The sequence below is a fragment of the Ranitomeya imitator genome, chromosome 1 (genome assembly GCF_032444005.1).
Source record: "Ranitomeya imitator isolate aRanImi1 chromosome 1, aRanImi1.pri, whole genome shotgun sequence".
In the NCBI taxonomy this organism is placed as follows: Eukaryota; Metazoa; Chordata; class Amphibia; order Anura; family Dendrobatidae; genus Ranitomeya; species Ranitomeya imitator.
Genome location: NC_091282.1, coordinates 162,968,314 through 162,992,851, shown reverse-complemented (window position 1 = coordinate 162,992,851; position 24,538 = coordinate 162,968,314). Strand labels below are relative to the sequence as shown.

General features: G+C 42.3%; 1 protein-coding gene across 3 annotated transcripts in view; it reads right to left on the bottom strand.

Annotated features, from left to right (window-relative positions):
* Positions 1 to 24,538, bottom strand: part of PCSK1 (proprotein convertase subtilisin/kexin type 1) — a 98,957-nt gene that overhangs the window by 5,598 nt on the left and 68,821 nt on the right. For all 3 annotated transcript variants that reach the window (XM_069752008.1, XM_069752019.1, XM_069752030.1), the window contains 6 exons: positions 21,536 to 21,708; positions 12,619 to 12,831; positions 9,142 to 9,242; positions 7,708 to 7,941; positions 243 to 400; positions 9 to 142 (listed from right to left, as the gene is read on the bottom strand). In XM_069752008.1, coding sequence (XP_069608109.1) covers positions 9 to 142; positions 243 to 400; positions 7,708 to 7,941; positions 9,142 to 9,242; positions 12,619 to 12,831; positions 21,536 to 21,708 — 1,013 coding nt within the window. The remainder of the gene's footprint in view (positions 1 to 8; positions 143 to 242; positions 401 to 7,707; positions 7,942 to 9,141; positions 9,243 to 12,618; positions 12,832 to 21,535; positions 21,709 to 24,538) is intronic.

Sequence of the window (24,538 nt, the reverse complement as noted above, 5' to 3'; positions counted from 1 at the left end):
ATACTTACAACATCAGAGATCTTGACTGTCCATGTTCCTGCTGGGTCTTCTCCCCAGGTGTGGACGGACATAAAGTCCCAGTTTTTGAAACCATTAGTAGATATATCTCTCTGTCGCTCAGTCAGCAGAACAGTTTTGGTTCCTGAATACAATAACAGTAATTGTTAGATTCAGGCTTATTTTTCTAATTTCTCATATGGATATATTGCTGATGCATCATACTCGTGTGTTTTGTCAAATACCTGATGGTGACGTTAGTGTGATGTGAAGATCTCCCCGTCGCGTGTATTCAATAGTAGCTTCCAGCTGCAAGTGCTCTAGTGACTTGATGTAATTGTCTTGCCCTTTACAAGCTTTTGTGGGTATCTCAATTGTGATTTCATCTTCTGATTTTAAAAGTCTGAGAATAAGGATTTTATTAGATATTATGTTTCCTATATTTAAATAACCATGTAATTTACCACAAATATCAGAAATGAAAGGTACAGAATAGTATAACATACATGTTATAATTGAGCCTGTACTAAGTGCAGCGCCTCAGGGTCCTGGTCGTTGCAGTAATATCATTCTCCTCTAGGGGGGAGTAATGTTATGTTTGGAGGCAATAAAGGAGGTCTCTTTACCAGGTACCACAAACATGCAACACATTTCATACTCCAGTCAACCAGGGGGAGCTATGCTCCTATTTATTAGGGCAGTCTTCACACTTAGGTAAAACTGGTGGCCTGGAGAGGAAGTTAGGCAGTTGCTGGATGAACTTAGCTCATGTAGTTGGTCCCTGACAGGGGCGGGAGCCTGTCAGAGGCCTAGACAGAAGGTCACGGAGCTGCGCCTGCCCCACATGCGGCAGTTCCTAAGAAAGGACACGAACAGAGAACTGTATTGTAGAGAGTGAGAAGAAGTCATAGCAAAGGAGTGGAAACCAGAAGGAGTTCTGCCCTGCACAGGCTGCCTCCTTCTGAGGCGCAGGATCCCGGTAGCCGGAACACCTAGAGAGCAACAGTCCTTTATGCCTTGCTCCAGAGACTGTCAGGACAGCTAATTTCACGTTACTGATCCGCCCCATACCCAGTAGGCAAGGTGGCACCCACAAGAGGCCGGTGCAAGCTAGAGTCCCTGTAAAAAGCCTCAGGCCACCGGTCATACGGGTTGTCCTATCCATCTGGGGGACAGAGAGAGACATAACATCTAGAACATCTACAACAGTTGTGAGGACCTTATGAGAGGCTCAGCAATAAGGTACTATAATACCCAGGAACTAGAGGAAGGCTACTGATTTCCACCTGGATAAGGGGACTCTGGATTTGCCTCCAAACTGGCCGGACTCTGCCTACCCTGTGATCTGGTGCTCTGGACTGTGGATGCTGAAGTCTACAGTAAAAAGGTAAAGAGACTGCAACCTTGTGTCCTCATTCTTCACTGCGCCTCACACCATCCACCACCTACACACTGGGAAGCCCTGGGGACATTCTTCAGCTGTGGGAAGGTATACCATCTTGCTGCCATAACATCACCCCAGTGGACCTCTTAAAGCAGCATCGGTCATCCTGACCGAATACCACAGGTGTCGTCACGAACATTTTCCCTTTAAAGACCTTTCCCCTTTAACTCGGTCGTCCCAAGGGCCATGGACTGGGTCAGCCACCGTGACATCCCCCTGTGATCCGCAGGACCTGGTACCGAGTACCCCGCTGCCCTATGGGGGCGATCCACTAAGCACAATTCCTGGGTCCACCCCCTGCCATGATCCATTTATAATATTGATGTCTTCTAATGCCTTTGAGAGACCCATTTAACATAAATGTATTCTGTAACTAGTACGCCAATATATTTAATATTCAGCCAGTAATTATTTTTCTATATCCCTTATCTGAAAATTCATGGTATTATGTGATCTCTTGGTGACCCTCTGGGAATTACATAGCTTTGTGTTATCAGAGGAGAGTAACCATTTCAGTTGCCAGAGGATCCTGTGTGATGAAACTGCATAGCTTGTACCAGAAAAGTTATTCACAGGTGGAATAGGGGGAAATTCAAAACTCTCAGTTACTGATGATGATTATACAGCTCCTGTCACACAGGTTTAAAGCGAAGCATCAGAAGTGAGCTAATGTTTAAATCATGTTTTTGTGCTAAATAATGAATTTTATGGCAATATTTTTTTCCATATCACAATGTGTATTTTTTTTAAAGACATTTTTCAAGTTTCACATTGGCCTCTAAATAGAGATATGCTGATCGCATCTCAACCCCAGGTTCAAGTCAGTGCTCTTTGGTTGTAGACAGGAGCTGTGTGAATTTCCTAACCTTCCAGGATCCCGGGCTCATTTTATGATTTGCTGTGCTGGCGTGTTGTGATCTGTGCACCATACCCCTAGCGGCAGCTAATGAAATAGGACATAGTACAATAGTGAGCCCTCAAAGTCAGGAAATTTGTGTTATTCCTGTCCAAGGAAAAAACGTGAAAAATCCACGACATGTGAACATACCTTTTCTATAACTTCATGTTGTATCATGAAAGAATACATTTACATTAGCCACAATACATAGACTGTGACCCTATATTTTGTATTGAAGCATCTAATGTCCGTGTGAAAAGAGCTGTGCATAGAGGTTCATGTGAAAAGAGCTGTGCATAGTGGTGTTACCTGTCATTGAAATCCTACCTCTGATATTAAGTAGCCTTGTTGGAAGCTCATCCTGAAAGGACATATTAGAAAGCTAACATATTAAACACCTTCTTCTCCACGGTATTCACGGTGGAAAATGAAATGCTAGGTGAAATCCCAAGAAACAATGAAAACCCTATATTAAGGGTCACCAATCTAACCCAAGAAGAGGTGCGAAACCGGCTAAATAAGATTAAAATAGATAAATCTCCGGGTCCGGATGGCATACACCCACGAGTACTAAGAGAACTAAGTAATGTAATAGATAAACCATTATTTCTTATTTTTAGGGACTCTATAGCGACAGGGTCTGTTCCGCAGGACTGGCGCATAGCAAATGTGGTGCCAATATTCAAAAAGGGCTCTAAAAGTGAACCTGGAAATTATAGGCCAGTAAGTCTAACCTCTATTGTTGGTAAAATATTTGAAGGGTTTCTGAGGGATGTTATTCTGGATTATCTCAATGAGAATAACTGTTTAACTCCATATCAGCATGGGTTTATGAGAAATCGCTCCTGTCAAACCAATCTAATCAGTTTTTATGAAGAGGTAAGCTATAGACTGGACCACGGTGAGTCATTAGACGTGGTATATCTCGATTTTTCCAAAGCGTTTGATACCGTGCCGCACAAGAGGTTGGTACACAAAATGAGAATGCTTGGTCTGGGGGAACATGTGTGTAAATGGGTTAGTAACTGGCTTAGTGATAGAAAGCAGAGGGTGGTTATAAATGGTATAGTCTCTAACTGGGTCGCTGTGACCAGTGGGGTACCGCAGGGGTCAGTATTGGGACCTGTTCTCTTCAACATATTCATTAATGATCTGGTAAAAGGTTTACACAGTAAAATATCGATATTTGCAGATGATACAAAACTATGTAAAGCAGTTAATACAAGAGAAGATAATATTCTGCTACAGATGGATCTGGATAAGTTGGAAACTTGGGCTGAAAGGTGGCAGATGAGGTTTAACAATGATAAATGTAAGGTTATACACATGGGAAGAGGGAATCAATATCACCATTACACACTGAACGGGAAACCACTGGGTAAATCTGACAGGGAGAAGGACTTGGGGATCCTAGTTAATGATAAACTTACCTGGAGCAGCCAGTGCCAGGCAGCAGCTGCCAAGGCAAACAGGATCATGGGGTGCATTAAAAGAGGTCTGGATACACATGATGAGAGCATTATACTGCCTCTGTACAAATCCCTAGTTAGACCGCACATGGAGTACTGTGTCCAGTTTTGGGCACCGGTGCTCAGGAAGGATATAATGGAACTAGAGAGAGTACAAAGGAGGGCAACAAAATTAATAAAGGGGATGGGAGAACTACAATACCCAGATAGATTAGCGAAATTAGGATTATTTAGTCTAGAAAAAAGACGACTGAGGGGCGATCTAATAACCATGTATAAGTATATAAGGGGACAATACAAATATCTCGCTGAGGATCTGTTTATACCAAGGAAGGTGACGGGCACAAGGGGGCATTCTTTGCGTCTGGAGGAGAGAAGGTTTTTCCACCAACATAGAAGAGGATTCTTTACTGTTAGGGCAGTGAGAATCTGGAATTGCTTGCCTGAGGAGGTGGTGATGGCGAACTCAGTCGAGGGGTTCAAGAGAGGCCTGGATGTCTTCCTGGAGCAGAACAATATTGTATCATACAATTATTAGGTTCTGTAGAAGGACGTAGATCTGGGTATTTATTATGATGGAATATAGGCTGAACTGGATGGACAAATGTCTTTTTTCGGCCTTACTAACTATGTTACTATGTTACTATGTTACTATGACATGAATTATAAGTCTAAAACGGCCCAAGTGGCCAGTGTACAAAACTGCAGAAATGCTCAATTTTGTTCTTTAGTAAAGATTGTGATATAAAAAGAAAAAAAAATCTCTGAAAATGTTGTAAAAAATACATGCAACACAGAAACGTGATTTAAACAAGGGGTCATTTTCTGATGATAGCTTCTCATTAATGAAGGAGCGCCAACACCCCATTGTGCCCAGCACAAAGACAGTCAAATTAGGAGCCATTATAACGTGAACCCTCCCTTAGATTTATAGGGTCACATATAATTTCTATATATGATAAAGTGTAGTCATAATACCTACTATTAGAGAGAGGAGAGATTCATTTGCTACAAAAGTGCACAAAATTATATTAATTGGTACTGTGAAGCAATTAGTTTAATATAATACGGAATATTATGTAAAATTTTACAAGGGGATACCGTAGGAAGATGTGTCCTGAGTGGTTGATTACCCATTTCACTATGATATTATTGTTATAACTCTGATATTGCAGCTCTACTGATTACATTTTCTCAGTGTCAGCTACTTATTTTAAGCCTCGTAGACTAATGATATGTTACAAACTTCCATGAGATTAATTTACCCCATGACATGGAATTATAGGAGTGTAAGCAGCAAGATAATTCACTCAATTATCTTTATTTGACTTGTACAGTGATCTATTGCGTGTGAATACATAATAAGAGATTGGATATAAATGGAGCAAAATGAATAATGTCATAGAAAATTCCGTTAAATATTTTGGGAAATATAGCTTGCCGATTTATTGTAGCCTATAACGAGCCTGGAAAAGTTGTTTGATAGAGTATGCCAAAATAATCTTCCATTACCCAGTAACAACCGCAGCCATATAGTACACATGAGCCGTACTTGATACCATTATAATAAATTCCAGCTTCAGAGATAAAACAGTTTAAAATGGTTAAAGGCATTATACAGGTCACTGCTTCTCCAGTTTGGAGGCTGACCTCACCTGTGAGATGCCCCCTTGTTGTTGGGGAGGATGCAATTTTCACAGAAGTTACTTCAAATTGCATAGTCCTTCACACAGTAGCGACAGTATCTTTATTAGCAATGTAATTTCCTCTTTTTGTTCTTTTACGTTATTTTGAAGATATGTAAGATGTAAATCGAGCAATATTTTCCATTAGCCAGGTGAGGGCATAGCATCACCTTGGTCTTTCCAGTGAGGCCGTACTTGTAAATGTTTTGGAAGCCTTGATCTAGATATCTGTGCAGTATGGGCCAGCAGGCAGGCAGGTAGCGGAGAAACGAGGATATGTCACGAGCAATATATTTATCATAACATATAAACACTAATATTAAAGACTTTTAAATGCCATTTTATATATTACTGTTATGATCCGGTGACCTTGGAGCTGCATGAGAACTTTCACTGGAGAAGATGGCCACTATACTGACCGCAATCCTGAACTTAACACCGCAACTAGAAGTAGCCGTGGAGTGTACCTAACACACCTAGACACCTCGTCACAGCCGGAGGACTAAATACCCCTAAAGATGGAAGTAGGAATACTATCTTGCCTCAGAGAAAATCCCCAAAGGATAGACAGCCCCCCACAAATATTGGCGGAGAGTCGGAGAGGAAAAAACATACACAGGCAGAAAAACAGGATTTAGCACAGGAGGCCACTCTAGCTAGATAGGACAGGATAGGACAGAGTTCTGTGTGGTCAGTATTAAAACCCTTCAAAACATCCACAGCAGAATATACAAAAAACTTCCTACATCAAACTAAAAGATGTAGTAGCGTAAATCTGCAACTCCAGTGAATCCTACAATCAGAGCAGGAATAAAACTGAAACAAGCACACAGCAGTGTGCCACAGATACAAAAACCAAACACTTATCTTTGCTGAATTTGGCAGCAAGCAGGAGAAGCCAGAAAGTGATCCAACACTTCACAAGGAACATTGACAACTGGCAAGGGCTAAAGGATCCTGCACACCTAAATATCCCAGTCAGAATTGTAATCATCCGATACACCTGGCCAGGACTGCGAGTCAACTGCATTCCCACCTACAACCACTGGAGGGAACCCAGGAGCAGAATTCACAACATATTACACTGCAAAACTGTGCATGCAGTCTATATACAAAGAAATACAGCCTGAAAAATAAGTAAAATGGCCTATTATATTGGACCTTTAGCATACTCACATAAAAAGTCAGACTTTTTAATTGCGCCTTGCAATGTTTAACAACTTGACGCTCACAGATTGTGGCAAAGTAGAATGTTTATTTACCAATGCAATCCACAGTTGTATATGTATTACGTTTCGGTCAGACCACTGACCTTCATCAGATGCACGGATTGCCATAAATGAAAATGGAGGAAAAAAAAGGCAATGCAAACAGTCTACTTTGCAACGTTATGAGTGCCAAATATTTCAACCTAGTTCCTGATGGGATAGGACCCTTCTTGAGCACCAACCATTAATGGGAGTACGGTACTTTGTCTTGCCAATATATATTTTTATTGTTCCTGTCACCAGTGCTGTGGCTCTGTACTAATTAGGCTGGTGCCCATTGCATCTATGCACTTAGGTCATCATTCATTAGACAGAGACTTTCGACCTCCATCTCTCCGCTATACGACTGCAGACCGTTTGGTTAACAGTATAGAAAGCGCAGCAGACTGGACTTTTCTATACAGAGGGCCACTGCAAAGAAACATATACAATGCATCATACATTTCTTTATAATAAGTCCCTGTGGTGGACAGATGCCTCCGCATCCATCCTAATAGTGGCCATTGTTGGGTGCGAACCTGATGAACTTATACGCCTTACAATTGCCACAAACATAGTTTGTACCTTGCCTTAGGATCTGGCTAGATATGACCGCTGATCATTTGAATGGCTGCTTACACAGGCAGGGCAAAGTAATAGATGAGCAGCATGCAATTTATAATAAATCGCTTGTCGCGCATAAGCTGCCATTGTTCTCCGCAGTGCGAGTCCTGGTTACACAGGACAATGCACCACCAAGAATGATGATCTTTCACACTGCACAAAAGATTCTTTCAATCGATGACCATCAAAGAGTGCTCATTCACGAATATCTTGCAGTGTAAATTCCCCTCTACATACATTACTGACCCAGTCATGACCGGTATTCTAATCACATGATGGAAATAGAAAAGAGGGCACAAAGATAATCAACTCTCCATTTGTCTTTACTTTTCTTTAAGCTTACCTTGGTGTGAAGTCACTGTCTTTCACAATACACTCTTTCTTCTCAGGAACTCCTTTCCATGTTTTTGGATCTGCTAAATTCACAAGTTCCTTAGCGTTCAACAAGCCAAATCCAAATCTACTGTTCACCATGAGACCTGCTCCATTCTTCTTCCAGCCAGAGTTATTAGCTAATGGATCATACTCGCTTGTCCAGACCACAAGATGCTGCATATCTCTCCATGTTAGATTAGGGCTGATAAAAAATGTAAATAAAAAAAACATGTAAGACCCAAGTTTTTTGAAGGCCATAACAATAGCATTTCGCTTTATCAACATATGGCAACAGCTTTATACTAGGATGGCAAGGGCGCACCAGTAACATTGGCTTTGAAGGCCCACATGCAAATATTAGGGTATGTGCACACGTTGCGGATTCCATTGCGGATTTTTCTACGCGGATTCTGCGTTTTACCTGTGGATTCCCTGCGGGTCTTCTGCGGATTTTGTGCGGATTTCAACTGCGTTTTTACACCTGCGGATTCCTATAATAGAATAGCTGTAAAATGCTGGGGAATCACAGAATTGACATGCTGCAGGAAAAACCGCAGCGTTTCTGCGCGGAATTTTCCGCAGTATGTGCACTGCGGATTAGGTTTTCCATAGGTTTACATTGTACTGTAAACACATGAAAAACTGTGGCGGATCCGCAGGGCCAAATCTGCTGCGAATCCGCAGCCAAATCCGCAACGTGTGCACATACCCTTACATTACTCTTATTCACACATTTCCCTATGCCTCTACACAATAATAAGCTAGGTACTGTGTGAATGTACGATGAGATGCTGCTTTTGTTAGTATATAGTGAATCAAATGTATTTGGAAAACTAGTGCTCATGTTGGGGGGAAAGTAGTTTTCTCCCTCAGAGGGGCCTACCGGGGGATTCACCTATTTCCCGGAGGGCCAGTCCAAGTCTGTAAAGCAACAGCCTTAAATTCACATGGCATAACAGAATATAACATATAGTATATATAAATATAGAATTTAGCACTCTTATGCTCATGAATATAAAAGAAAGAAATTACAAATATTCAGTTCAACCAATTTGGATTGAAAACTTGAAATTGCATTAAAATGATTTTCTCAAGGAATAGTCCTCTAAGAGAAGATAAGCCAAAATGAATGATAAATAATAAAACTGAGATCTGGTCTAAACAAAGAGGTGATCATCTCAAGGAGGTAGACTTATGGAGAACTTTTACTGTAATAGAGCAAAGACTTGTCCTTGCAGAGGACATTTAATATCGAAGGTAAAATAAAACACAACTTTTCTAAAGGTGTAAGTGATGAGAGATTATAATATTATATTTTATAATGATTTGTTCATTTCTATTCAAGCTTGACTATTAGAAAAAAACATACAAACAGTGAATTGCAGGATTCTTTTGGCCTTACTTTTGTTCCAATGCCAAAGCAAAGATTCCAGCAGCCAGAGGAGCGGACGCAGAGGTGCCTGTATGTGTTTCCGTGCAGTCATTATGTAGATCTGCACTAATCTAAAGGTTGAGAAAAGGAAAAATCAAATAAATATTTAGTACTAACATTTTTTTTTTAAATTAGGCCATGTCCACACGCTGATTACAGTAGTTTATATATTTGTAAAAGTTGCTGATGTGTATGTTAAAAGGACAACTGTCATTGACCATATTAAAAGAATGTTTTTTTCTAAATCCTGCAGCATGGAAAAGTATGTGATCGTCTACCTTATTCCATACCTTCTTTTTTTGTCGTACAATATTGGATAGCGGTTAGTCAGGAGAAAAAATACATTTTTATTGGCCTCTGGCAACCGAACCCTTTGGACAAGTTAGGCCGGGGTCACACTTGCAAGTGTGTCGCGAGAAACTCGCGCATCAATATCCGGCACAGCCACCGACTCTCGAGATCATTCAGCTGCATAGAAATACATGTAGCTGAACGCTCCGGTCCCGAGTGCTGGCGGCAGTGCCGAGTATTGATGCGAGAGACTCGTGCGAGTTTCTCGCATCACACTCACAAGGGCGACCCCGGCCTTAGTGTGTATATTGAGAGCTTCCTTGGGATACCCCCTAAACAGAGAGCAAAAACTATGTATGAATAAAGGTTTAATTTTAAACAAAAATACAGGTAAATTATTGCATGAGTAATATAGTCCATTAAATTACAGGATAAAATAGAGAATTATCTAAGCTATGCTATATGTCTTTATGAACCAACCTTCTCAGTCAATTCTGAGAAACAATTCTTATATAAAATCCAGGGTTAATGACTTAAAGGGAATTTCTCAGTAAGATCATTCCTTCTAAGCCGTCTATATGGGCATGCAGGTCATAGGAAGGTAAAGTTGAAATGATACTTTGATATCTGTGTTCCGATGTCTGATTCCAGAGAAATCCACATTTTTCTTATATGTAAATAATACGCTTTTCCAGGCTATGGAGCAGACATTCATTTGCATGAGAATATGCCTCCAAAGATTATTGCAAATGATAGGGAGTGTTACCAGCCTGACATGTAATGGCCCCTCTTTCCTCTCCCGATCTCACTGCAGAGCTGTGTGTAATTATACCTGACACATCTGCAGGTTCCTCACAGCTTCAGCTTTCATCTCACGGGCAGTCAGTGCTGCAATTCAGCAGAGCTGTGAGAGCTGCAGAAAATCTGCTTGCAAGATGACAAAGTTCAGTTCTTTTGTAGTGTGTTAGTTACTTCTCTCACACTGGTAATGCCCCCTTTTATTTAAAAATAATCTTTGCAGGCAGATTCTAATTCATGTCAGTGTCCGGCCCATAGCCTGGAGCAGCTCATTTACATATAAGGAAAAGTTGATATCTCTGGAATAAAACCTCAGATTGCAGATATCAATATATCATTTTATTCAGCTTCTTGTGACCTACATGCTCATATAGACGGCTTAGGAGGGTTGATCCTACTGGTAGATTCCCTTTAAAGGGAATACTCCTAGATATCACCTATCTACAGGATAGGTGAAAAGTGTTTGATCACTGGAGATCCCACCACTGGGCCCCCTCCTGATCATATGAACAGTGGCCCCATGTCCCCTGTTAAATAGAATGGTTGTTTTACATGCGTCCTGCCCATTTATTTGAAGCCTATGGGACTAACAATGTTCAGTTATGTTCATCAGCGTTAGAACCTCAGCAGTCGCTTATCACTTGTTCTGTAATTTTTTTTTTACCAGAAACAGTGATCAAAAAATGTATACCGTATATACTCGAGTATAAGCCGAGATTTTCAGCCCATTTTTTTGGGCTGAAAGTCCCCCTCTCGGCTTATACTCGAGTCATATACCCGGGTGTCGGCAGGGGAGGGGGAGCGGGGGCTGTGTAGTTATACTTACCTGCTCCCAGCGCGGTCCCTGCAGTCCCTGACTTCTTCGGCGCTGCAGATTCTTCCTGCACTGAGCGGTCACATGGCACCGCTCATTACAGAAATGAATAGGCAGCTCCACCCCCATAGGGGAGGAGCCGCATATTCATTGCTGTAAATGATCGGTGCCATGTGACCGCTCAATTACAGGAAGAAGCTGCAGCGCCGGAGAAGCCGGGACTGCAGGGACCGCGCCGCAGCAGGTAAGGGGAGCGCAGCGCTATAATTACCTGCTCCTCGCTCCGCTGCGGCTCCGTCTGCAGCGTCCTCTGGCAGTGACGCTCAGGTTAGAGGGCGCTGTGACGTAGTCAGTGCGCGCCCTCTGCTGAGCGTCAGTGCTGGAGACGGAGCCGCACGAGGAGCAGGTAATTATTGAAAGCGCCGGCGTCCTGAGAAGAGAGGTGAGTATGTGATTTTTTTTTTTTTTTATGGCAGCACCAGCAGCATTCTAAGGAGCATCTATGGGGCCATAAAGGTGCAGAGCATATAAGGGGCACAGCATTATAAGGAGCACCTATGGGGCCATAAAGGTGCAGAGCATATAAGGGGCACAGCATTATAAGGAGCATCTATGGGGCCATAAAGGTGCAGAGCATATATGGGGCACAGCATTATAAGGAGCATCTATGGGGCCATAAAGGTGCAGAGCATATATGGGGCACAGCATTATAAGGAGCACCTATGGGGCCATAAAGGTGCAGAGCATATATGGGGCACAGCATTATAAGGAGCACCTATGGGGCCATAAAGGTGCAGAGCATATATGGGGCACAGCATTATAAGGAGCACCTATGGGGCCATAAAGGTGCAGAGCATAAATGGGGCGCAGCATTATAAGGAGCACCTATGGGGCCATAAAGGTGCAGAGCATATATGGGGCGCAGCATTATAAGGAGCACCTATGGGGCCATAAAGGTGCAGAGCATATAAGGGGCACAGCATTATAAGGAGCACCTATGGGGCCATAAAGGTGCAGAGCATATAAGGGGCACAGCATTATAAGGAGCACCTATGGGGCCATAAAGGTGCAGAGCATATATGGGGCACAGCATTATAAGGAGCACCTATGGGGCCATAAAGGTGCAGAGCATATATGGGGCACAGCATTATAAGGAGCACCTATGGGGCACAGCATTATAAGGAGCACCTATGGGGCCATAAAGGTGCAGAGCATATATGGGGCACAGCATTATAAGGAGCATCTATGGGGCCATAATCAACGGTGCAGAGCATTCTATATAGCACAGTTGTATATGGAGCATCTATGGGGCAATAATGAACGGTATGGAGCATCTATTTTTATTTTTGAAATTCACCGGTAAATGCTGCATTTTCTACCCTAGGCTTATACTCGAGTCAATAAGTTTTCCCAGTTTTTTGTGGCAAAATTAGGGGGGTCGGCTTATACTCGGGTCGGCTTATACTCGAGTATATACGGTATATTTATTCCTATGCATTTGCTCTTAGTAGGAATCATGATTAAATATATATTTTTCTACTTACAATTCTCTGATCTTTGTAATCCCCACTGCTGTACGCTGTAGCTAATGTTGATGAGCATTTCTCTGCATACCAGGGTGACCGGCCTTGTTGGGAGGCACTGCTGATAGAGATGGTGTAGATGCTGTCTGTGTACCCGTCACAATCACAGTTATCTCCTTGACGGCCGCCATTGCCAGAAGCCCAGACGTAGATGGAACCTTTTCCATTTCGGCCCTATGAATAGAAACATTGCAACATCATTATACTCTGACTTTTGTTAATTATGTATTGTGTTCTATATCTGAATGGCATAGTCTCATGCATAATATATTGGGCACTAATGCACTTTACTATTTCTGAAGATTTATTTTTATTTTGAAGAGTATCATATTTTTTCCATTACAAATCATCTTCTTATGGTGAAAATTCAGGACGTACAACCTGTAATGAAAATTGATAATGCAAATATTGGACTTTAACCACAGAATACAATGCACAGGAACCTTTTGAGCCTCATTTATCATCTTTTTTCAGTCATTATTACATATTGGTATGATTTTCTTTATCCTGATTTTGTCAACTAATATGATCATTTGCAAATTTTCAAAATTATGCAAAATTTGTGTGCAATGGTTCTCCCATGCTCATGTACAGCACAAAACGTATTACTTATTTGGACAGTTTAAAACTAATGTAGGTACTTTTAAATCCCATTGATATGGTTGTGCAACATTTTATTCTAAAAAATTGCAAAAAATGAAAAATAGAAAAAAAATCCCCATCGTTAATTTTGCACCAAATTTACCAAACATTACGTACCATTTTGCTAAATTATGTGCAAAGTCCACAAAGAAAAACAGAAAAACAAGACAAAAAAATGATTTAAATGCAATTGACGAATTGGGGCTTCTACGTATACTTGCTGTACGGATGCATAGCATGAAAAGGGAAGTCTACTCTGCCTACTGAAAATATACTTTACATACAACACATGTAATACGTGGCTGGGTGACATCCACCAGGGACAGAATTAAACTGTGAACAACTTTGCTAGAGCTGTCACTCAACATTTGTTTAATTGAAGACCAAGAACACTCAGAAAAAGCTAATTAAGGCATTATTGGATTTTCTACAAGAAGATAGCTCAGTGTTTTATATTTATAGATAGAATTTTATATTTAGCTAGAAATTCCCCATGATCTTGTCACCACGGTTAAATTCGATTATCAGGACTCTGATTCATTGGCCAGGTAAGTAATCTATGACCACTTGATTGGAGGCCTGCATATCTCCATACTGCCCAACATGATGCACACACAATGATGTACCAGCCCAGGCTAATCAAAAGAGGAGCCGGGAATGCCAAGTGGTAGGAGATTCACAGGCCTCACATACAGCTCTCACAGATTACTGACCTGGATGATTGTTGTGAATTCCGCTCTTGGGCTCCCTCCGGTGGTTGTAAGTGGCACTTTTGTGAGTTCTGCTCTTGGGCTCCCTCTTGTGGTTTCAAGTGGTATGGCTGCTCCTTGGAGTTAGCTGTCATCAGCTGCCTCCACTTATCGTCTCTTCTGCTCTGCTATTTAGGCCTGGCTCTTTCCTTCAGCCAGTGCCACTTGTAAATGGTTCCTGGTTGGATTCACATCTCTTTGGATTTCCCTGTTATCCTGACCAGTTCAGCAAAGCTAAGTTTTTGCTTGCTCTTTTCTGTCCATAGATTGTGGACTTATCCGTTCTGTGCTTTCTTTGTTTGTCCAGCTTATCAGTATGAATTAACTGTCTTGCTGGAAGCTCTGGGAAGCAGATTTACCCTCCACACCTTTAGTCAGGTGTGGAGATTTTTGTAAACTCTGCGTGGATTTTTTGTAGTGTTTTATACTGACCGCACAGTATTCCATCCTGTCCTATCTATTTAGCTAAACTGGCCTCCTGTGCTCATCCTGGTTTCATTCTGTGTATGTCTTTTCCCTCTCCACTCGCAGTCATTATTTGTGGGGGGCTAATCTATCCTTTGGGGATTTTCTCCGAGGCAAGATAGCTTTCCTGCTTCTATCTTTAGGGGTAGTTAGCTCTTAGGCTGTGACGAGATGCCTAGGGAGAGTTAGGAGCATTCCACGGCTACTTCTAGTGTTGTATTGAGCTTAGGGACTGCGGTCAGTACAGTTACCACGTCCTTCAGAGCTCGTTCCATGTTGCTCCTAAACCACCAGATCATTACAGATGATAGACCAAAGTCCTGTGTATCCTTTCTCCCACCCCTACCTACAGTAGATGTAATAAATCTGAAAAAAATACATCAAGGGGAAGTCTATGGTCCTGATGCATCAAAGCTTTCCCTTCAGAATTCTGGCATGAAAGCTTTAAAAACTCACAAAGCTCAGTAGCAACTTAGATCTGTTCCTAAATTTTGCACGTCTTGGCTTCTTCATGGAAGGTGGGGCATGGCAACCAATGCTGGTTGACGAGCGGCAGTGTTTTCTATGCCACAAATTGTACTCCAGCAGGAGCTGAAGTAGGATTTGTGGTGAGGCATACAAGAAAGGGTACGCAGCTCGTCCGATGTACGCCTCATCATGAATCAGAAATGTTTGGCTCCAGTATATCTCCTCATCAAGACTGATGTGAACAGCCCAGGTCTTGATGAATCGGGCCCTACGTATTTAGGTAGAATTCATTCATTAGAAGTTGTGGAAAGCCTAGTTATGGAATGATATACAGCCACTGGTTGAATATTCGTTTATCTACTATATAGAAACCACATGTTCTTGCATTGTTCATTGCTGGAATAACTGCAAAGCTTGATCTGACCTAGTAATTCCTTTCTTGCTGATTGAACTACATTAAACAACATGACCCAGCTGCCCAAGTGCTTTTCGCATCTTCTCACTTCAGAGGACTATTCTGTTCACCACTATGTTCTTGTAATTGGGTTAGTGAAAGTTCTTTTGTGTCGTTTTGTTCTCATCTTTCCTACTTCTTTATGCCATAATTTCTTTCTGTGATCCATATATTGTGTCTTTTATAGACGGCCTTTCTTCTGCACCACGCCAGTCTATTGAATTTAAAATTTCTTTGAAAGGCAAAATCAGACTCAGTTTTTATTGAGATGCCCAATTTCCCTTTTTTTTCTCAGTTTCAATTTTCAACTAAATTCAATAGGCAAATTGCAATAAAAATGTTGCCCTGAGTTCTCTGTATAGAGGTGCACATGTACAACCATACAGCAGCCTGTAAAGGACCATTGTGTGCTGTCTTCTGTACTCAGTGGGACCACAATACTATACAGATGTAGTAGGTGTGCAAACTAACAACCCACAGAAGGATCCCTAGAGATCTTAGGTAAGGGCTAAAGTTTTCTGTACTGAAATATCAGTATAATAACCTTTTAAAGGGAAGCTATCATTTGAAAATAACCTTTGTTTAAATCAGACTTTCTTAAAATTTATTTATTTTTTTTTTTTGGGCAAAGCTTTTTTTTCCATATCACAATCTGGATTAGGAATAAAAAATCAAAATCTTGCAACGTTCACACTGACTACTGGGGCTATTTTAAACTCTATTTTTCTGTTGTTTCAAGAAAGAACACAAACATTAGCCAACATGAACAGACTCTGACCCTCTTTTTGTATTAAAGCATCGAATGAGCGTGTGCACATGTAATTGTGAAGGGAAAAGGAGCAAAGCCACCTGTGACATCGCCTATTGTGAATGGTGAGTCCTGTGTTATCAGTCATCTGTCATTGTAATCCTGCCTCTGATGATATGAAGCCTCATATAAAAATCCCCAGTGGCAATGTGAAAATTAAAGATGACTGTTGTTTTAATAAAAATTGTGATCTATAAAAATTGCATTTATTTTAATACATGTAACGTAAAAATTTGATTTAAGCATAAGTTAATTTTCTGATAAAGGCTTCATTTTAAACAGATTTTATAGTGACGGAGGAAGAAACAGTATTTATTTACAGATGTCTTATTCACGGCAGTGGTAACAACAAAATTTTTTCAGGAAAGATTACCACTATATGGACCAGATTTTTCTGTCAGACACCTCCTTTGGCAGCTTATCTCCCACGTAAATAAAGGTCAGGTCATGAGCGAGTGTCTAGAGTGGGTCAGAAGCTGAGCCTGCCCCATACCCTGCAGATACTGGCTGTGATACTCAGCCGGTATCTGCCTCTAAGGGTTCACTCACACTGGCGTATAAAAAATCTGTCCCATTCTCATCCAGAAAAGTGGTACGAATTTTTCTCTCTAGTCATCCGTGTGCTGCGCTCTGCTCCCGGGGCTTCAGGAAAATGGCCGCGCGTGCGCAGATGGAGATTGCGGTGGCCATTTTCCTGAAGCCCCGGGAAGCAGAGCGCTCCATCTGTGCACGCGCGGCCTCCGGAAAATGGCCGCCACCACCGATAACAAGAGGATTCACCCGGCTCTGCTGCATACCGGGCCTGCTGCATCACCATACCGGGGAAAGGGACCCCGCTTACTGCGCCTCCTCTGCCGCCACACCCCCGCAACCGCACCTCTGCCACCGGACCTCTGCCACCGGACCTCTGCCACCGGACCTCTGCCACCTAGGTAAGCCTGCATTGCGACTATTAGACGCACCACCCATTTTCCCCCCTTTTTTGGGGGGGAAAAAGTGCGTCTTTTAGTCCGAAAAATATGGTAATCATTTACAGGACCATTTACAGTTTTCTGTGTTACAGAATTGTAATATATCCATAAAAATCGGATGCCATCCTGATGGTCCACATGGCACTCGATTTTTTTTTTGTGCACTGTAACGATTTCGAAGTGACATTGCAGTATGCCGTGATTTTTTTTTTTCATGTCAAGTACAGATGAGAAAAAAATACACAGATCTGCACGGCATCATTGACTAACATTGGTCCGAGTGCAATCCCTTTTTTCTCGTGTGATGCCCCTTTTTTATCGTCACAGTGGCATTGCTTTCCTCACGAAGAGAGTGATGTCACGCTTGGAAGCGATGAAAGATCTCTTTTATCAGGTAATCACATACGCACATGTTCATACTCCAGGCCATAAGGGGGAGCTCTGAACCCGGATTAAGGGTGAACTCCCCTATAAATACATTCTGTTCTGGAGGGAAAGGGTGTTTTCAGGCAGTCCGTCAGAGGACAGAGATGAGATCAGTCGGACAGAGAGTGTCAGAAAGACTGAAAGGGCCGTGCAGCCAGAGTCGCTGCAGCTCCTGGAAAAAGAGATACAGAAGGAAAGGACAGTTTGTGGAAAGTGTGTAGGAGAGCAGAGCACAGGAGATAGATACCAGGGGAGCTTTGCAGCAATTTGGCTACCTCCCTGGCTGAGCACAGATTCCGGTAGCCGGAATAGCGAGGCCGTGTTGGACTCTAGGAGGCACAGCAGACACCGGCAGGACAGCTGGATTCTAAATCACCTGTCCGCCTTTACAACCAGGAGGCACAGTGACACATAGAGCCTGGGTCGTGATAGAGACCCTGTAAAAAGGATTGAGTCACCTGTCATAACCTATATGGGGGACAGAGAGGAACTGTGAGGACGTTATCAGAAGCCATAAGCAGTAAGGGACTGCAACACCACCGCGCTTTGAGGAAGGCTTTCATCTCCCCCTGGTAAAGGGTACTCTGGATTTGCTTCCAAGCAGGCCGGACCCTGCCTGTACCTGTGATCTGGTGCCCTGGACTGCGGTGGCCTGAGGCTTCAGTAAACCAGGTAAAGAGACTGCAAACCTGTGTCCTTATTCTTACTGCACCATTCACCATCTTCACCTATAAACCGGGAGCCCTGGGGACCTACTTCACCTGTGGGAAGTTATACCATCTAGCTGCCATAACATCACCCCAGTGGACCCCAGGTGGCATCATGAACACAAACTTTCTTCAAATCCCTTTTTACATGGGCGCCCAGGGCCACGGACCGGGTCGCCATCATGACACATCCCCTTAAATACCAGACACCGAGTACCCCATGGCCCTGGCAGGCGTTCCACTCGCATTACACTCATTCCGATTTATATGCTAGCGTAAGTGAGCCCTAATATCCGTATTCAGAGCTATTAACCTGTTCAATGTAGCTGTCGATCTGTGACAATCTTTTCCGCATGCCAGCATCAAGGTGCATTGTTCTAGATGCTCATTGGCCCTCAGAATGTGATCATGGGGAGCCATTAGGTTATGTCAGCCAGGGGTCTACTGAAGACACTTGTATCCGCCATCAGTGCTCTCTGTTGAAACCCAGCCTGTCACCGGGCTTCAAAAGAGACCATGATTTTTAGGATAAACAGTAATACTGTTGATTATATTATATAGCAGTGTTCCCCAACTCCGATCCTCAAAAGCCACCAACAGGTCATGTTTTTTGGATTTTCCTTAGTATTGCACAGGTGATGCAATTATCACCTCTTCAATACTAAGGAAATACTGAAAATATGACCTGTTGGTGGCTCTTGAGGACCGGAGTTGGGGAACACTGCTATATAGTATTGATGATTAGGGTTGAGCGACTTTTACTTTTTTAGGGTCGAGTCGGGTTTCGCGAAACCCGACTATCTCTAAATTCGAGTCGAGTGAAATCGGCCGATTATGGCGAAAAGTCGGGGATCGACCGAAATACAAAACCCAATGCAAAGTCAATGGGAATTTTTTTTATTTTTTTATTTTTGATTAATTTTTTTATTTTTTTTCTTCTCTCTCTCTCTCTCTCTCGAAAAGCTGGTGTTACACATTGCAAATCGCTACTGCGCACAATCGACAAGATGACGATAGGCGTCCACGCCCTTAGACCTATGTCATCACTCTGCCCACGCTCCTTCATTGGCTGAAAAAATGGCGTGAAAGTCGCGTACCGCATGGCCGACCCCACACAGGGATCGGGTCGGGTTTCATGAAACCGGACTTTGCCAAAAGTCGGCGACTTTTGAAAATGAACGATCCGTTTCGCTCAACCCTATGGATGATCAGATGATCTCAGGTTCAAGTCCCCTGGTGGGAATAGCAAATACAATAAAAAGTTAAAAAATAGTTTTAAAACATATTAAGAAAATATCAAATCACACCGTTTTTTCCAATTAAAAATAAAATTGTTACAAAATAAAAAATTACATGTGAAATCGCCACATCTATAAAAGTTTGATCTATCAAAATATAAAAATTAAGTAAACACCATAAATGTCACTGCAATCCTGAAAAAAATTAAACAGGAAGTAAAATATCATATATATCTTATAATAGTATCAATAAAAATATCTGCTCACCCTGCAAAAAAAGCCCTCACACAGGTCCATGCACCAAAAAATGTTACAGGTCTTGGAAAATGGTGACATAAACCAAAAAATGTTTGTTTGTTTTTATTTCCAAATTTTTTCACAAAATTTCCTTTTTTTGCAATTTCACCATACTTAGATTTTTTTTTTCATATTTCTAGTACATTATATGGTAATGTGAATGGTATCATTCAAAACAGCAACTCATTGTGCAAAACAAAAACAACAAGCCCTTTTTTTTTCAAAATTGGGTATTTATTGTTTTTCAGATCACAATCTGTAAAACACAAAAAAATGTTAATTTTCATACTGGCCATTGGGGCTATTTTATACACATACTTTCTGTTCTTTTAGGAAATATGCATGTAAATTAGTAGTAATATTCTGACTATGATCCCATCTCTTGTATTGAAGGTTTGTACAGAATGCTGTAGATAAGCCCCTGATCCCGGTGGGCTTAGCTCACCCGCGATTTTGGGGGTGACCGGTTCCCTTTAATCAGCTGACTATGTTCTTATATATACTGTATGGATAGGTGATCATTATGTGAGCGTGGCTGATCTGGGGCTGAGCTCTACTACCAGACATGAAAGAGAGTGTCAGTGTGTCATGTGCTGTAGAGAAGGCACCACAGCGATCCAGAGAGCTAAATGAACCCTCTACTAAGGATATGTATATCTTGGCATACACCTTAAGGCCGGTTTCACACGTCAGTGGCTCCGCTACGTGTGGTGACTGTTTCCTCACGTACCGGAGACACTGACTCATGTAGACACATTAAAATAAATGTGTCTCTGCACATGTCAGCGTGTTTTCACGGATTGTGTGTCCGTTTGCAAAACACAGAGACATTTCAGTGTTCGTGGGAGCGCACAGACCACACTGACCCATTAAAGTCAATGGGTCCGTGTAAACACGTTCCGCACATGGATGCTGTCCTTGTGCCATGCGTGTGCTGCCTAAGGACCACACGGAACAGCGCTACAGTAAGTGCTGTCCCCTGTGTGTGTTGCTGAAGCCGCTATTCATCCCTTCTGTCCTGCTTGGCTGAAAGCAGCGCTCGCAGGAGAGAAGGGATGAAAGACCAAGTTTTTTTTTTTTTTTTTTGTTTAAATTAAAGTTTGAGGTCACCTCCCACCCGTCCCCACCCCCCGTGCGCCCGCCCGCTTGCAGAGAAATACTCACTCAGCTCCCACGATGCCTCCTCTCAGTGCCGCAGCTTGTCCTGTGTGAGCGTCACGTGGTACCGATCATTACAGTGATGAATATGCGGCTCCACCCCTATGGCATTAGATGACCCCCAAACTTTATTGTTAACAAAAAAAACTTGATTTTTCATCCCTTCTCTCCTGCAAGCGCTGCTTTCAGCCGAGCAGGACAGGAGGGATGAATGCCGGCTTCAGCACCACACGCAGGGGACAGCGCTTTCTCTCCTGCACGTACCGTGTGGTCCTCAGGAGGCACACGGGCGGCACACGGCTGCCACACATGTGCCACGTGAGCACATGGACACACGGACACGGATAACACCGGTACCGATTTCTCCGGTACCAGAATTATCTGGACGTGTGAGACTGACCTAAAGCAGGAAATGGTATATAAATGCTTTCTTTTGATAGTGTGATCATCTATTTAATAGTCTTTAATTGCACATGTTTTTTTTCAGTATCTTACCTGTTTGATACCATACTCAAAGGCTTTTTGGGCGAGTTTCCCAGGGCCTTCAACAGTTTTTCCATCATCATTTGGCCCCCAGCTGGCACTGTAAATGTCCACATGCTGTGGATTAAACCCAATAGAACTTGCTTCGATGGCATCAGTCACGACCCCATCCAGCATTCGAATCCCTAGAATAAACAGCACGAGTTGTACATTACACAAAATGAACGTAAAAAGAGGTAGAAGAAATTGCAACACAAAGAAGGAAATGGATTATGGATGAATTATAGAAATTACAGTATGAATGGACATATTAATAATCTACAAAGTATGGAAAAAAATTTCAAAACATCTCAATTTAACCAATATGGAATATGAGTACCTTGTGCAGAAATTGCCTGCTATCAATTAAGTTATTAATAGTTGTCTGAGGAATGTTCTGCCATGCTGAATGCAGAAAATAATCAAGATCTGCTACTGGCATCTTCATTTGCAATTGTCAACATATGATGTGCTAATTGCAAGCAATGTCCACTGTGCGTCTATGTGCATCTGCGGATCACCCACAGGAACTGACATGTGGCACGGGTTTACGGGCCACAGCATGTCAATTTTTCTTGCTGAGACACCAGTCTCCGCAACAGAAATTTCAACAATATTTGAAAGGGGTAAATGCGCATGGTTCAATGAACACATGCGGATTTACCTGATTGACTAGAATGCAGCTACTTTCTGTTCATGGGAATGCAGCCTAATGGTGTTGCCCACATGGTCTCCATATCAACTTCTGGCTATCATTGCATCCAAGACAACAACAGGACTCATAGCTGAAAAGGATAGACTTCCATTCCAGCTGAACCTGTTTTCTTGCTCTGCACCATGATAACCTTTGAGAGTGAGGACAATGGTGAACTCCTGGTACTGGATGTCTGGCTTGTAGCCCAATGTCATGCGAATGCCATCTGAAGGTTTGTGTAGACACTGCTTGATGCCTTAGACTTGGTAGGTGATGTCTAATTTCACTTGTAGTACAGAATGGATCGATACGCGCTATTCATCGAATCTGATAAGACCAAATGGGAAATGCCATGAAAAGGCCTTCACTGAGGGAATAATTAAGTAAATAAGGCAGCACACTGCAGCGCTAGAACATACAAGCTTGAAAAACGAAATTTGAACTGCATTACTGCACTAGAAATATGAAAAATGAGAGCTTTTAGCTCATAAAAATGGCCAATTTTTTGTGTACCTGGTAGCCTCTTTACAGCATCTCTCTTATACCAGGTCCTACACTTGCCTACCTCGCTGAGAATAAACGTCTCCATCTGAATGGGTACATGTGAAACTTCTTCCTAGACCAAAATTCTCTCTCTCTGTGGAGGGGTATCGGACCTGCTGTAACTAAAACACCTGTGGCTAGGAGGCGGAGTGCACGATCAGAAGGCTAGAGAATACATTTCAAAAACCTGACCGGCACATCCAAACATAGACTCAGTGTGAACAGGTGCTGAACCTAGAGTCGCCAACTCGTATACAGTTAAGTAAATAAGGCAGCACACTGCAGCGCTAGAACATACAAACTTGAAAAACGAAATTTGAACTGCATTACTGCACTAGAAATATGAAAAATGAGAGCTTTTAGCGCATAAAAATGGCCAATTTTATGTGTACCTGGTAGCCCCTTTACGGCATCTCTCTTATACCAGGTCCTACACTTGCCTACCTCGCTGAGAATAAACGTCTCCATCTGAATGGGTACATGTGAAACCTCTTCCTAGACCAAAATTCTCTCTCTCTGTGGAGGGGTATCGGACCTGCTGTAACTAAAACACCTGTGGCTAGGAGGCGGAGTGCACGATCAGAAGGCTAGAGAATACATTTCAAAAACCTGACCGGCACATCCAAACATAGACTCAGTGTGAACAGGTGCTGAACCTAGAGTCGCCAACTCTTATACAGTTAAGTAAATAAGGCAGCACACTGCAGCGCTAGAACATACAAACTTGAAAAACGAAATTTGAACTGCATTACTGCACTAGAAATATAAAAAATGAGAGCTTTTAGCGCATAAAAATGGCCAATTTTATGTGTACCTGGTAGCCCCTTTACGGCATCTCTCTTATACCAGGTCCTACACTTGCCTACCTCGCTGAGAATAAACATCTCCATCTGAATGGGTACATGTGAAACTTCTTCCTAGACCAAAATTCTCTCTCTCTGTGGAGGGGTATCGGACCTGCTGTAACTAAAACACCTGTGGCTAGGAGGCGGAGTGCACGATCAGAAGGCTAGAGAATACATTTCAAAAACCTGACCGGCACATCCAAACATAGACTCAGTGTGAATAGGTGCTGAACCTAGAGTCGCCAACTCGTATACAGTTAAGTAAATAAGCAGCACACTGCAGCGGTAGAACATACAAACTTGAAAAACGAAATTTGAACTGCATTACTGCACTAGAAATATGAAAAATGAGAGCTTTTAGCGCATAAAAATGGCCAATTTTATGTGTACCTGGTAGCCCCTTTACGGCATCTCTCTTATACCAGGACCTACACTTGCCTACCTCGCTGAGAATAAACGTCTCCATCTGAATGGGTACATGTGAAACCTTTTCCTAGACTAAAATTATCTCTCTCTGTGGAGGGGTATCGGACCTGCTGTAACTAAAACACCTGTGGCTAGAAGGGGGAGTGCACGATCAGAAGGCTAGAGAATACATTTCAAAAACCTGACCGGCACATCCAAACATAGACTCAGTGTGAACAGGTGCTGAACCTAGAGTTGCCAACTCGTATACAGTTAAGTAAATAAGGCAGCACACTGCAGCGCTAGAACATACAAACTTGAAAAACGAAATTTGAACTGCATTAATGCGCTAGAAATATGAAAAATGAGAGCTTTTAGCGCATAAAAATGGCCAATTTTATGTGTACCTGGTAGCCCCTTTACAGCATCTCTCTTATACCAGGTCCTACACTTGCCTACCTCGCTGAGAATAAACGTCTCCATCTGAAT